This window comes from Carassius carassius, chromosome 7, assembly GCF_963082965.1.
Source record: "Carassius carassius chromosome 7, fCarCar2.1, whole genome shotgun sequence".
NCBI lineage: Eukaryota > Metazoa > Chordata > Actinopteri > Cypriniformes > Cyprinidae > Carassius > Carassius carassius.
The window spans coordinates 1,425,044-1,440,387 of NC_081761.1; the positions used below are offsets into that span (position 1 = coordinate 1,425,044).

At 36.4% G+C, this 15,344-nt stretch overlaps 1 protein-coding gene across 3 annotated transcripts; it reads left to right on the forward strand.

Annotated features, from left to right (window-relative positions):
- The first annotated feature begins 2,405 nt into the window (after nucleotides 1-2,405).
- On the forward strand, nucleotides 2,406-15,271 carry LOC132143343 (protein SON). Of its 3 annotated transcripts, XM_059553472.1 has the most exons (13): nucleotides 2,406-2,557; nucleotides 3,501-3,583; nucleotides 3,663-3,834; nucleotides 4,100-5,568; nucleotides 6,556-6,938; nucleotides 7,014-7,145; nucleotides 7,905-8,123; nucleotides 8,192-8,302; nucleotides 8,932-9,048; nucleotides 12,728-12,875; nucleotides 12,955-13,020; nucleotides 13,545-13,660; nucleotides 14,978-15,271. In XM_059553472.1, the coding sequence occupies exons 1-13, from the start codon at nucleotides 2,475-2,477 to the stop codon at nucleotides 15,134-15,136; spliced, it is 3,258 nt and encodes a 1,085-aa protein (XP_059409455.1). In that variant the 5' UTR covers nucleotides 2,406-2,474; the 3' UTR covers nucleotides 15,137-15,271. The 3 variants fall into 3 exon arrangements, 2 of the variants coding, with proteins under 2 accessions (XP_059409455.1, XP_059409456.1); XR_009434241.1 differs by lacking the exons at nucleotides 12,955-13,020; nucleotides 13,545-13,660; nucleotides 14,978-15,271 and adding an exon at nucleotides 11,454-11,541 and having other exon boundaries at nucleotides 12,728-12,866; XM_059553473.1 differs by lacking the exons at nucleotides 12,728-12,875; nucleotides 12,955-13,020; nucleotides 13,545-13,660; nucleotides 14,978-15,271 and adding an exon at nucleotides 11,454-12,615.
- Nucleotides 15,272-15,344: the final 73 nt, after the last annotated feature.

Consider the following 15,344-nt stretch of genomic DNA (forward strand, 5'->3'; position numbering starts at 1 on the left):
TATTTTTGGTTTGTTACATTGATATTTTTAAAGTTTTTTTTTTACTTTCTTTTACCATTAGTGACCTACAACACATATCCCTTGTTATTTGTGCCTTGTGTTAGTTGTTATCCTGTTGGATAAGACACAACTATGCAGTCTGCAGATAAGACATCAACGTTAAACTGATCAGTATTATATAATAATTTACTGCAGACCTCTTGGTCAACAACTTGTCTTCATGATGTGATCAACAATCCCATTATGATCAGAAAGCATTCAATGCAATGCAACCAAGAGACATTGATTGACCATATAAAGCCTTATCATTTACATTTACATTTATTCATTTAGCTGACGCTTTTATCCAAAGCGACTTACAACTGCTATATATGTCAGAGGTCGCACGCCTCTGGAGCAACTAGGGGTTAAGTGTCTTGCTTAGGGACACATTGGTTTCTCACAGTGGATTCGAACCTGGGTCTCTCACACCAAAGGCATGTGTCTTATCCACTGCACCAACATCACTTATCATATCTGATATATTAAATTACATTAAATTATAGAAAACAAATTTTATCCAAAGCGACTTACAGTGCATTCAGGCTAAAAAAAATACCTAAAATGTGTTCCCTGGGAATCGAACCCACAACCTTGCGCTGCTATCGCAATGCTCTATATATTATATATTAATTTCTAAGGCCTCTAAATGATCAACATTATCAAAATTTTACTGAAAAACCTATTGCACACAATCTAGTACATGCCTTCAGTCACCTGACTGATAGTTTAGGCTTTTAATCAAGTAACGTAGACTAACCATGTTCTGTACATTTTTTGCTATTGACCACACGCCAGTGACCACATTCTTCCGTTGTTGAAAGACAGACAATCATGTTTGTGTGCTCATTCTCAGGAGGAATACCTATTATACAGTCCACACATTGATTGATGTCTTTAGGACCAATAGTTTTTGAGAAAAGTGGGGAAAAGTACCTCCTCCGCCAGTGTATGGAAGATGATAGGGGTTAACGGTGTTCCGTACAGCGTGCATAACTTGATTTTATCAGCGAAAATGGACATTTAACTGACCAAATGTGAACTGTTTATTTATTTTAACTAAAGAAAACATAATTTAAAATTAATATGTAAGAGGAGTACCTTTTTTTTTTCATTAAAATTCAACTTAACTGCTGCTTTAATAAAGGGCACATGCGAGTGCATGATTGTGTTGTGATATTAATTATGGCATGTGAGTTAAGCATGAACCATGTGAAAGATTAGTGAACATTATTCCCATATCTTTCTAATAACAAGAAGGGCAAATATTTTTCACTGATTAATAATAATAATAAAAAAAGATTCATTAAAAATTCCTAAAAAAGAAAACTTCATAAAGTAAGTGATCTCTGCTGCCTGTCTCAGGTGAGGGTGGTGCTAAGTGGTCATCGACCAAGCATTTATCAAACAAAAGGTAATATATTTAACAATTTGTGATAACATAATGTTCATTTCATAAAGGCTGTAGTACTGTGGGAAACATAAGTGAAATAGAAATTTACATTTTTGCTGTTCTAGTTGTCTTCCCTCACAAGCTGAAGTTTTGAAATATGTACCTTCCCCACCATCCATTTTCAAGCACAGTGGGCGCACCGAGCAAACTTACTTAAATCTTACTGAAACAAACAGAGGATGGGTCTCGGTTTAGATTGGGGGTGAAAGAGAGAAACATAAGGATGACACAAATATATAGTTTATGTACGACCTGTAATTATTTATTCTGCAATCGGCGCTAAAACATCACCTGTACGGAACATCGTTTTGTACGGAACATGGTTAGTCTACATTACTTTTTTTTTTTTTTCACATGCACCTTAAACTTGTGCTTCACGTGTCTTTTTACTGTTAAATGTTTACTGACTTTTATAAGACTAATTGTTACATTTTAAGTAATATTACGAGATGAACACCTACTGGACAAAAAAAATACAATAAATAAAAAAAACCCTTACTGGACTGAAGCAAGTTAATTAGATTTACTCGATTACGATTTAGCAGAATTTTATCTTACCTTTTGTCCACATCAAAACATTATCAGCTTTAGACGGTTAACTGAACATCAAACCTGAGGCACTATAATAAGATAAAAATATATTCCACATTGATTTAGTAGCTATAAATAATAATAGATTTTCATTATTATTATAATTACGTTACTTGAGCGTTAATCGCGTGATGTCGATCCCTCGATTATATCTGGTATTAAATTATGTTTAATAGGCGAGAGGAAACAAGAAACACAAAGCGGCTAAAAGTTATATTGTTATTACTCGTTTAAATGTACAATACAATAACTGTTTTTAATTTCGAATTTGCCGCCTTCGCGCTGCGGCCGTTCGCGCCCGTATCTATTTTCGCGGCGCTGTGGTGACCGGAAAAAGAAGCTGGCTGAGGCATTCTGGGATAGTGGCGGACCCAACAACACTTCTACTGTGATGGCGACCAATATCGAGCAGATTTTCAGGGATTTTGTAATGAATAAGATTAAAGAAATCGAAGATGAAACTCAAGAAACCAGGTACAATACCCGATCTTTTCCTTGTGACTTACAAGATCGCGTTGTATCAGTAACGTTATTTCCGCTGTAGTTGTATTTGTATTTTTTCTAGCCGGTTAGCCAAACATTAGCGCTAATGATCAATGAAGACAAACTCTACTGCACCAGTAAAAACAGCGATTATAACGTTACATGCTGCGATTCTGTTGTGACTGGATTTTGTATTTATTAATGTGTTTTTTATTTACATTTTTTTGCGATCACTCTCATTGTTTGTTGCCATGTGTTAATTGCTAAGCAGAAAATACTACAAGTAACGTTACTACACTACAGTAAGAGAAAGATGGCAATACTAAACTTTGACACACACACACACACATAGAAATATATATATATATATATATATATATATATATATATATATATTTTTTTTTTTCTATGTGTATATGTATGTATTATGGTGCTATATTAGTGTCTTATTTTGGCAATTAGAATACTATGGAATTAATATATATATATATATATATATATATATATATATATATATATATATATATATATATATATTATTTTTTTTTTATTATTTTTTTCTGGTTATTCGTCATCACAATTGAAGCAGATTTAATTGGATAATTCACCTAAAATTCAAGAAAAATATTAATTTGTTAATGTTATTAACCAAACAGTTGATGGTAGTCATTGACTTGCATAGTAGGGAGAAAAAATATGGTAGTTAATGACTACCGCTGATTATTTTTATAGGTTTATGGAAATCAAAATGATTTTACTGGTTACTATGGTTGCCACTGTAGAGTCTGGACACTAAATCAGTATTCAATATACAACTAAGAATTAAGTGCGTTTTTCCAAAGGTCACTTGTACACTGTGGGTGCTAGAAACATGATAGGAATCACAAAATATATATATATTTTTAAATGAATAATACAATGTTTATTCATTCAGTGTTGCAGAAGAGCCACAGTCTCAACTTATGACGGAGACGAGAGAAGATGGACTTGAGGAAGAAAAAATGAACATACCAACAGGTTATTCATCGATTCTTCTGTTGTCTGTGTGTTTTCTGAAATGTATTCTGTCATTGATAAGTCTTTGTCTTCATGGCAGATAAAGTCACGCATACGGACCTCCAAGATAACCATGATAAAGAGGACACCAGCACTAAACACAGGAAGAGTAAAAAGCACAAAAAACACAAAAGCAAAAAGAAGAAAAAGAAACACAAAGAAGGAAAAGACAGCAGCTCCGACAAAGAGTCTGACAAAGAGACTCAAGAAAGGTGCGATTACAAAAGACTAATAAAGTCAGCATAACCACATTGAATTGATGTCACTTTGTGTTCTAGAAGTTAGGTTTAAAATATGTGTCAAGTTTATTGGATAAATGTAAATTTTGATCATTTATACCATTGGATCGATTGGTTAAACAGCAACTGGGGTCTTTCAAATGGATAAAAAAATGAAAGTAATTAATCTCAGAGGGTCAGAATTGAATTTTATTTGGACTCTTGTGGTTGATCACAATGTCTTTTTTTTTTTTTAAAGTGGAAACAAACAGAAAAGAAAGAAAAAGAAAAGAAAGAAAAAGACAAAAAGCAAAGATACAGACAAAGTTAAAAGGTTTGGCTCTCGAACCGAAAGCTCTTCAGCATCGGTTTCTGAATCCGAGTCCGAATTGAAACCTTCAAGTGAAAATACAAAGTCCTCTTCAGCAGCTCAGACTTCGCAGACTAAGCCTCAGGAGTTGCCTGACATTATCCCCAAGATGGAGAATTCGGTCCACAAACACAGATACAATGAAAAGCCCAAGGAGAAGAAAAAAAGTTCTAGCAGGAGATCTAAAAGTAAAGAGAGTTCCAGAGGAAGACGATCCAGATCCAGATCACCCAGACGGAAGTTTGAACGCAGGTCGAGATCTTCAAACCGACAACGGAGATCAAAATCTAGAAAGAGATCTATTCAACGGAGCGACCGAAGTAGATCGAGGTCCAGGTCTCATTCTGTCATAAGAGGCAAGCGTTCAAGATCTAGGCGAACTAGATCAAGGTCTGTTGTAATCTTAAAAAGGAACAGAAAGTCTACATCGAAATCTAAGTCTCGCTCACCACAGCGTAGACGCCGTTCAAGGAGTAAGTCTCAAAGCAGAACGAAACCTTCAATGTCAAGGTCCGTTTCGAAGTCAAAGACTGATTTGAAACCAGAAACGGAGTCAGATCCAATGGATGGAAGTAAAAGTTCTGAAATGCAAACAGATGTGTCTCAAGATGCAACTGAGGATAGAAAAAGTCCAACAGTGGCTGTAAAATCTGAAACGGCATCCAACATCTCCAACGTGACTGGCTTTAAAGGATCTTGGCGACCAGTTCCTTTCTTGGAAGAGCCGTCTGAGACCAACTCTTCCCAAAAGTGCGTTACACCCGAGATGCCTTTGGCAGTGACCAATGTATCCGAAGAACCTTCAACGTTCTCCACCACTGCGCCAAAAGATTCACAGTGTGCCGCCAACCCCGAGAAGAAAGAAACCAACGTAGATCCAACATTAACATCGCCATCCAAATCTCCCAGTCACGAAACATCCTCAAGATCCAAAGCGGCCACATCAACATCGCCATCGAAAAAGAGGAAATCCCGGTCGTCTTCACGAAAGTCTCGGTCGCCCTCCGAAAGGAAATCGCACAAGTCTCGAGTGAGGAGCAAGCGCTCAAAATCGCGGTCTCCTAAGAAGAAAAAAAAGTCGAGATCTCGTTCGCGCAGCCGTCGGAGGAAATCCCGAACCCCAGACAGAAGCAGACGGTCGAAATCGAGAAATAGGTCACGCTCGCGTTCGAAGAGGAGATCCCGATCCCGATCCGGCTCGCGCTGGAGAAGAGGTTTTGGAAGCCGGGTGCTGAACCAGCGGGATCGATGGAAACGGGAACCCAGTCGATCTCCGGTCCTCATTCTCCGTAAGAAAAGATCAGCGTCTGGGACTCGACGTAGCACCAGCAAGACGCCTCCACGTCTTACAGAACTTGGTATGAAGTAATTCAATGTTCTTTTCTTTGCTTTTACAATACAGGTTAAAAGTTTGGATTTATTATATTTGCTTTTATAAAGATTTCTCTTCTGCTCCCCAATCAGTCAAAACATTAATATTGTGAAATATTCACAATTGTTTTCTATGGGGCCCTGGAACACAAAACCAAGTCTCAACCAGTCTTAATTTTTCTTTCCATTGATATATGGTTTGTTAATATAGGAGACTCTTTAGCTGAGATACAACTATTTGAAAATCTGGAAGCTGAGGGTGCAAAAAAATCCAAATATTGATAAAAATCACCATTAAAGTTGTCCAAATCAATTCTTAGCAATGTATGTTACTAATCAAAAATGAATTTGATATATTTATAGTAGGACATTTACAAAATATCTTCATGGAGCATGATCTTTACTTAATATCCTAATGACTTTTGGTATAAAAGAAAAAAACGATAAATATCATATGTATATGACAACATAACGATAATATCAATGTTGAAAACAGTTGTGTTGTCGAGCACATCTCATTTTTTTACATTTAAATGTCTTTACTGTCACTTTTGATCAATTTAATGCATCCTTGCTGAACACATGTATTTCTTTCATAAAAAGATAATATGATGATTTTCATATAAGACGACATTTTCAACATTTCTTATTATTTTCAGTGTTGAAAACGTATTATGAATGTTCTGCTGCTTAGTAAAAACTGACACCAAAAAATAATAACGGTATTAAACTGGGATGCATTGAACTGATAAAAAGTGACAATAAATACATTTATAAAATATTTCTATTCAAAATAAATGCTGTTGTTTTGAACGTTCTATTCATCCAAAAAATAAAATAAAATCTGACACTGAAGACTAGAGTAATGATGCTGAAAACTGGCAAGAATAAATAACATTTTACTATATATTCACAGAAAAATAGTTTATTTAAACTGATCTTAATCTTGTTCTTTCTTCTTCTGTTTTTCTCAGATAAGGAGCAGTTGCTGGAAATAGCTAAGGCTAATGCTGCGGCTATGTGTGCCAAGGCCGGCGTGCCGATCCCAGAGAGTCTCAGGCCCAGATCTATTCTTCAGATGCCCTTGCAAACCTCAAATCCCTCGTCCTTGTCTCTACAGTTGCCAGTGATGTCAAGCATGACGATGAACGCTGCTATGGCTAGCATGACTGCGGCCACTATGACCGCTGCTTTGTCCAGCATGGGTGCCTTGGCTTCCCTGCCACAAATGGCTCCGTTACCGACGATCGTCAACAAGCCGCCATCTTCATCCACACCAAATCTCGCCAGCATCGAAGAAGCCAAAAAGAAAGTAACGAAACAGGCGAACAGCTTCAGCATTAAAGAGCTAACCGAGGTAAGGCTTGTGCATGTCTCTGCACTTCGTTGTTTGTCGATCGGCATTAAATCGACACTTTATTCAATCCTTCAGAGATGCAAGAAGATCGCCGAGAGTAAGGAAGAGATGGCCATCGCAAAACCTCACGTGTCGGACGATGAAGAGGATGAAAGGCTAATCGGAGCTTCCCTTAAGGAGAATAAGGGCATCGCGTTCAGTCTCGGCGTAAGTCTCTGGCTTTTTTGCTTCTCTATTACTGTCCTTCTTACTCGAGTTTAGGGGTTTGCTGTAATAATAATTATAAACATGAATTTTACATTGAATTATGCAGCTTGCTGGTTTGAGCTATTTTGTCATAGCACTTGCATATCATTGCTCTCTTGTTGGTAATGATTGCTTCCATTGTCATCATTTGGATAAAAGCGTCTGCTAAATGACTAAATATAATATCTGTTTTTTATGCTGCAAATCATATATGCTGTTATGCCTAAATTAATTTTAAGAAAAAAAAAAAAGATTGCATTTGCATTTTAATTTTTATCTTTTATTTATTTAGACAAAATAGTATAGAATTGTAATATATTTCTGTAGACATGAATTTTGTCAAATTATGAGAGGGCTTTTATGTCTTTTTCTTTTTTCAGAAAAAATGATATCGGATTTTAATGGTTCAGATTAAACATGATTTTTAATAATCTATTGGTCAATATTGGATTTTTTTTTAAATTATGCTTTCATTTAGAATTCTTTTATCAGTATTGGTTGATATTGGATATTTGATTGTGTATGCTTATATATATATATATATATATATATATGTGTGTGTCTATAGCTTCTTTATGCTCATCTAAGTTAATGTAATATTTTAATAACTCTGTTAAATGTATTTTATTAAATTAATTAAACCAATTAAACCAATATTGTACAGAATTTTAATATTGCTGTGTCCCTGCTTCGTTTCCCATCTGGCCTCTCTTCCTTCAGAGCACCTTCATAAAGCCGGGCGTCCGAACCGAAGCGGTGTTTGCAAAGGAGTTCCCAGTGTCCTCCGGCTCCCAGCACAGGAAGAAGGAGGCCGATGGTGCTTATGGAGAATGGGTGCCGGTCGAAAAGAAAGTAGAAAAGCTGTCTGCATCGAGTTCTTCTGGGACCGAGGAAACCTGCAAGAACAGTGATAGTGTCTTTCCTGAAGCACCTTCTCAGGTAAGTGATGAAAAGGCATCAGCTCGGTCTCAAATAAGCATTTTGTTCAGCTTGTCTTTGGTTTCTAGCCTGTGGACATCACTTTGGCTGTCAGCGAGAGAGCGGTCGCTCAGAAGAGACTGGCGGAAAACCCTTTCGACATCAATGCCATGTGTATGCTGAATCGGGCTCAAGAGCAAGTACGTTTGAGAAGCTTATGGGTTGTATTTGACATATTCTGCTACTACTGGGCAGAAAAATATAACTCTGAAAATATATATAAAAAAAAGGCTTTCCCAAAACTTTCATAATATTTAAACTATATAAAATGTAAATATTAAATGAAAACCTTATATTAAATATTTTAAATTTTGAGTATTGACATACTAAAATGACAACAACAACAAAAAAAGTACATGCCAAAATTAGTAAAAACCAATATGAAACTGAAACCGAATTTAAAAAATATTAATTCTATAAAAGTATATGAATAATACTAAAATGTGTCCCTGGAGCACAGAAGCAGTCTTGAGTCTCTGGGGTATATTTGTAGCAATAGACAACAATACATCGTATGGGTCAGACTTATCGATTATACTTTTATGCCAAAAATCATTAGGATATTAAGTAAAGATCATGTTCCATGAAGATATTTTGTATGTCTCCTACCATAAATATATCAAAACTTAATTTTTGATTAGTAATATGCATTGCTAAGAACTTCATTTGGACAACTTTAAAGATTGGCACATTTTCAAAGATCTCCATGTGAACTGCTCAGATTCAGCCTAGGTTGGCAACTCTTATGTGTATTAATGGTGGTTCACAGGTTGATGCATGGGCCCAGTCCAACACGATCCCCGGCCTCTTCACAGGCTCCACCGGCGCCCAAGTGCTCTCGTCCGATGAGGTCTCTAACAGCGGCCCGCAGGCCTGGATTAAGAAGGTACAGCCATGAATCGACGGCACCACTTGTACTATGATGTTGGACATATTTATTGTGCTTGACAGTTTGTGTTCTGCATCATATTTGTGTGTTAAATTCCCAAGATTCAAAGTAGACGTCATTTCCTCATGCAAGTTGGCATAGTACAGTCAGACCCTTTTGACTTCTTGTGCTCAATTGAGATTCACACTCTTCTGACATGCGCCCACGTCACACACGGAGGGTAAAATCGATCCTGAAATGCTCAAAACACCCACTTATAAACTCATATAGATAAGAAATGTCATCTGTGATTGCTATGCCAATTGGTGTACCCATCCGAGTCGTTGATCAGAACGCAGTTGTCCGCTTTTCATGAAATAAGCATTGATTTTGTCACTGAAGATGACATCAGGGTATCCAAGGAAAGTCTTGTCTCCATTTGTTTTACTGACGCCAGCTGAAAGTAAGAGAAAGTGCAGATATTTGATCTGATCGCCATGTTTTGAGTCTCTCTGATGAGGTGGAACAGGTACACCACTTGTGCACAGTCATGCAGATGCAATGATGTACTCACTGTACTCATCTAAAAGTGTCTTTTGAGAGGGGATGTCTCTCTCCGCCCCCTCCTCTGATTGACCAATGAGGAGAGACCTACACATCAGGATCTGAAATCTGATTGGATGAGCACACCTGTGACCACACACTTACACAGTTATAAACCGTTAGTATTAATCTTGTACACTATTGTTTAAAAATATGGGGTCAGTAAGATTGTTTTGTTAAAAAAAAAGAGGCTGAATTTATTTGATAAAATCTATATTAAAAATTGTTAAATATTATTTCAATTTAAAATAGCTGTTTTTATGTGAATCTGCAGTAAAATGTAATTTATTTCTGTGATCAAAGCTGTATTTTCAACATCATTACTCCAGTCTTCAGTGTTATCCTTCAGAAATTATGCTTATATGATAATTTATTATTATCAATGTTGAAAACTGTTTTTATACTTTTGTCAACTTTTGTGATACATTTTACTTTTTGTTTTTAAATATTTTATTCTTTGATGTATTGAAAGTTGAAAAGAACAGCATTTATTTGAAAGCTTGTTGTTTGTTAAAAAAATTATATTTAAATAAAAAATACTAATAAAAATTGCATAAGCAGATAGCAAAATTATAAAAAATTACAAAAAAGGTCATTCAAAAAAATCATAAATGCTATAAAAGTATTTAAATAATATTATATATATATATATATATATATATATATATATACATATTTTTTATTGCCTTGACAAAAAAAAAGTCAAAGTGGAATAGGATAAAGATATATAGAAATATTTGAAAATGACAAAAGCATATAACAAAATGACTAAAATTAAATCTATAAAAATAAAGGCTCTTTCAACAAATTTACTTGAATATTATAATAGTATCTATATAATGTAAAGCAAATATTAAATTAACTTAAATGCTGACACACTATGGCCTGGTTTCATAGACAGGGCTTAGCCTAAACCAGGATTAGGCCATAGTTCAATTAGGACATTTAAGTAATTTTTATAAACATGCCTTAGAAAAAAACATTACTGGTGTGCATCTTGAGACAAAACAAAGGCACTGATATATTTTAAGATCAATCAGTACAAGTTTTTTTCATTTGAAACAACTCAGACTTGCATTTTAGTCTAGGACTAGGCTTAAGCCTTGTCTGTGAAACCGGGGGTATAGTTACTTACTCTGATCAACTTAAAGCATCCTTAATAAACGTAATAGTTCCTGACCCCAAATATTGAACAGCAGTGTAGTGATACATTATAAATTAGTGTTCCTGTCATATTATTATTATTATTATTATTATTAAAGCGATACATCACTTGGAGTAGTTTGTTATAGTTATTCCAAAAGTTTTTAGACGCTTCTAAAAATAAAAACACTGTCTTAATGTGTAAACCCTATTAAATGTACACAACACAACCTTTTTAATTTAGCAGAGAGCTGTATTCTGTCCTGAAGTCTTTCCTGAAGATTTAAAAACATTAAGACGCTAGCAAGCAAAATACCATGGTTTACTCTCTATACAGAGACACCAAACGTTCACACAACCAAATACAGCTCGGGCAGTCTCACAGAAATGGCCAACTTTGTCTAGATACGACGGGGGGGGGGGGATGTTTGGAGCTCACTCTTGAGTTTGAGAGCGGTGTCCAAACACCGAAGACTCCCGGTGTTTAGTCTTAAATGTGAGTGGCATGTCAAAAGGGCCTGGTCATGCACTAACTGTGGGATTTGGCACCCAGTGGGTGCGAGGTTCAGGCTCATTGCTCGGGATGATGATGGGTTTGGGACATAGGATGGACGAGGGGTGGGGGCTCACAGTTTGACCTGTGAACTCTCACCCCTCTGTATGGAAACTTGTTGCAGGGTCAGTCCTTGTAGCTGCCTCTTTGCCATGGTCACAGTCAGGCCCCTTCTATTCACGTCAGATGCTCGGCCGATGATGGGGGCCTAGGTACGTACGTCCTCCAGCACCCTTCCTTCTATTCATGTGGATTTGTGTGTGAACTGATGCATTTCTGCCTTGTCCTCCTGTTTGTGTGTTTGTTTGCCCTGAACTAAATCTCTTGAGATCTGTTCAGGACGGGGATCATGCTTCGCCTGCTGAAGGCTCGCAACTTATTACTCATGTGTGATGGAAAATACACACTGCCGGTCAAAAGATAGGAATTGTTTTTGGAAAGAAGCCTCTTCTGCTCATCAAGGATGTGTTTATTCGATTGAAAATATGGGGGGAAAATGTGATATATTTTTACTGTTTAAAATAGATGTTGTAAATGTGAGTAGCTGTTAAACTGTAATTTATTTCTGCGATGCGCCGCTGTATTTCCAGTGTCACATGATCCTCAGAAATCATTCTAATATTTGCTGCTCGAGAAACGTTTCTGTTTAAAAAAAAAATAAAAACATGATACATTTTATTTTTCAGTGTTCTTTGATGAATAGAAAGTTCAAAGGAACGGAATTTAGAATCTTTGTAACATGTCTTCGCTGTCACTTTTGATTAATTTAATGCATCCTTTATGGATAAAAGTAATTTTAGATAAACATACTAAAAATGGGTTTCCACATAAATATTGAGCTGCAAAAAAATCATTTTAAAACAACATTTGAGAAATGCCTCATGCAGCAAATACCAGAATGATGTCTGAAGATCATGTGACACTGAAGACTGGAGGATTGATGCTGAAAATACAGCTGCACATCACAGAAATAAGTTACACTTTAACAGATATTCACATAGAAAACAGCTGTTTTAAATTAAAATAATATTTCACAAAAATTGCCATTTTTTTTATCAAATAAATGAAGCCTCGGTGAGCAGAAGAGACTTTATTTAAAATTACTACAAAACTTATATATTCCAAACTTTTGGCCGGTATTGTGTATTTATTTACTTCTATTTGTCCTTGTTTAGTCATTTAGACCTACAGCAGGTGAGAAATAAAGGACTCTGTATTTAAACATTTTCCATATTCTTGAAATAGTTAAAACCGAAGGCTGTTCTATCTAATATCTAATGATAATTTTAAACGGCTCCAGTGACCGAGCTTCACCGAATGAGCCGTTCTCTCACTACTTCCTGTTTCTCTTGGTTTGCCTCTTTCTCTCTCTGTCTGGATCTGTCCCGTTCCACTCAGGACCAGTTCCTTCGAGCGGCGCCGGTCTCGGGCGGGATGGGGGAATTACTGATGAGGAAGATGGGATGGAGGTCAGGGGAGGGTTTGGGGAAGCACAGGGAAGGAACGGTGGAGCCCATCATCATTGACTTCAAAACCGACCGCAAGGGTAAGAAAGAGACCGTGCAGGAATCATCAAATCACACGGTCACCACTGAGATCATAGTGCTGATGTTTCATCCACACAGGCCTCGTCGCCGAAGGAGAAAAAACCCAGAAATCTGGCAACATTGTCGTGATGAAGGATCTTCTAGGTGAGTGTTTTTGATCAGAATAACTTCCAGATGAACTCTTACTGGACTGAATTCCTCAGGATCTTTTGAGGAGTGTTTGTTTCCAGAACCTTTACTTTCACTGTTCCTCAGCCGAGGAATGATTTCTTCATTTATTACTTCGACTCTCAATCATTGCATTATATGTTTGGATCATTTCAGTAACATCTTACGTGTTATTGGAGATACAGAGAGACGACTGATATTTACATCATTTTCATGTCAGCATCTGCTCTACTGTTATAAAGATCTCATTGATTTACATCACAAGCATCAGAAGTTCATCACAAATATCAGCATCTTCACCAAGTTGCATATTTTTGCATGTTTTTCCTCCATATTCTCACTATATATTTCAACCTATTACTATTTCAAAATTTTAGATTTTGCCTAATGGTTCTCTCAACTGTTCCATTTATAAAATAAAAAAAAATGCATGGTTGACCATCCTAACCCTAGCCAAATCTACTCTCCAGCGGGTTCGTGTTATCATGTTTGTCCTGCAGGGAAGCATCCGGTGTCTGCTCTGATGGAGATGTGCAATAAGAAGAAGTGGCCCCAGCCTGAGTTTGTGATGGTGCACCACAGCGGACCAGACCACCGCAAGAATTTCCTCTTCAAGGTTAGTGATGCATTTCAAATATTACAAATGATGTAAAGCACACTGAAATGAAACCAGGAGTTTCAAATGAATTGTGAATGTAGACATTGGAATATTATCATTGAAACTACAGCTGCACAATATTTAGTGCAATATTTAGTTTTTCTGCTAAATGACAATAATGTTCACTATATGACTATATGAATATTTGGAGATAATGTAGGGGAGTGCACTTACATAGAAAATAATACAAAATAGCTTTTTACTCTTTATTTTCTGAATGTTAATCCTTCCTTTAGGGCTAAACAATTTAGTACAACTTTGAGCTTTCACACTTGAAAGTAACAATAAAATGAGTTAAAAAATCTCTGAGAAATCATAGGTGACTTTCCATTTGTTCCCATTGTTTTATAATATTTTTATTGTTAATAATACTATTAAAATTATTTTATTAAAATAAGTATTGTTGGTAATAAAAATCATAATAGGATAAATATTTGTTCATCTCTCAGTCATCATTGTATTACTTTTTAATATTTATTAAAAATAAATAATTAGTAAAATAATGCACACAAATCTTAAAATGAGAAGTATATTTTCAATATATGTGACCCTGGATAAGGGTCCATTTTTCGAAATTGAGATTTTGTGCATCATTTGAAAGCTGAATAAATCATCTTTCCATTAATGCATGGTTTAAGATCTGGAATCTGAGGGTGCAAAAAAAAATCTAAATATTGAGAAAATCATCTTTAAAGTTGTCCAAATGGGTTCTTAGCAATGCATATTACTAGTCAGAAATTAAGTTTTGATATATTTATGGTAGGGAATTTACTAAATATCTTCATTGAACATGATTTTAATATCCTAATGATTTTTAGCATAAAAGAATAATCGATCATTTTCACCCATACAATGTTTTTTTTTTTTTTTTTGGCTATTGATACAAGTATTTTTAGCAAAAGCTTTTGTGCTCCAGAGTCACATATTACTACTGTAATATTACTATTGCATTGCAAAAAAACAAAAACAAACTATAATTTCCTTTTAAAGTAAAACTATAAATTAAATTACAATGTGTACCAAGTATTTATATTTATTTTGGCAAAAAAAACACAGCTTATCTTTATTAACAAGCTTATCTTTATTGACTACAGCTGCTTTGGCACATGCTCTCTGACTTGAATACATCACGCATCCCTTAAAAAAAGATTGTAATTTTGTGATCCGTTAATGCTAAAGAATTGTTTTTGACGTTATGGATTTAGGGCTGAATGCACAGATGTGTTGCTTGCTGTCAGTCAGTCGTGTGTGTGTGTGTGTGTGTGTGTTCATCAGGTGATGGTGAACGGATGTGATTATCAGCCTCAGACGGCGAGTCCCAATAAGAAGCATGCCAAGGCGATGGCAGCGACCGTGGCTCTGCAGGCGATGGGAGAGGTGGCTGGAGACGGAGTTCATACGGGCCCCGTCTTCACCGCTGCCACCAGCACATGACACGCCCCCATCAGCACACGACGCGCCCCCATCAGCACACGACGCGCCCCCATCAGCACACGACACGCCCCCATCAGCACACGACGCGCCCCCATCAGCACACGACACGCCCCCATCAGCACACGACACGCCCCCATCAGCACACGACGCGCCCCCATCAGCACACGACGCGCCCCCATCAGCACACGACGCGCCCCCATCAGCACAC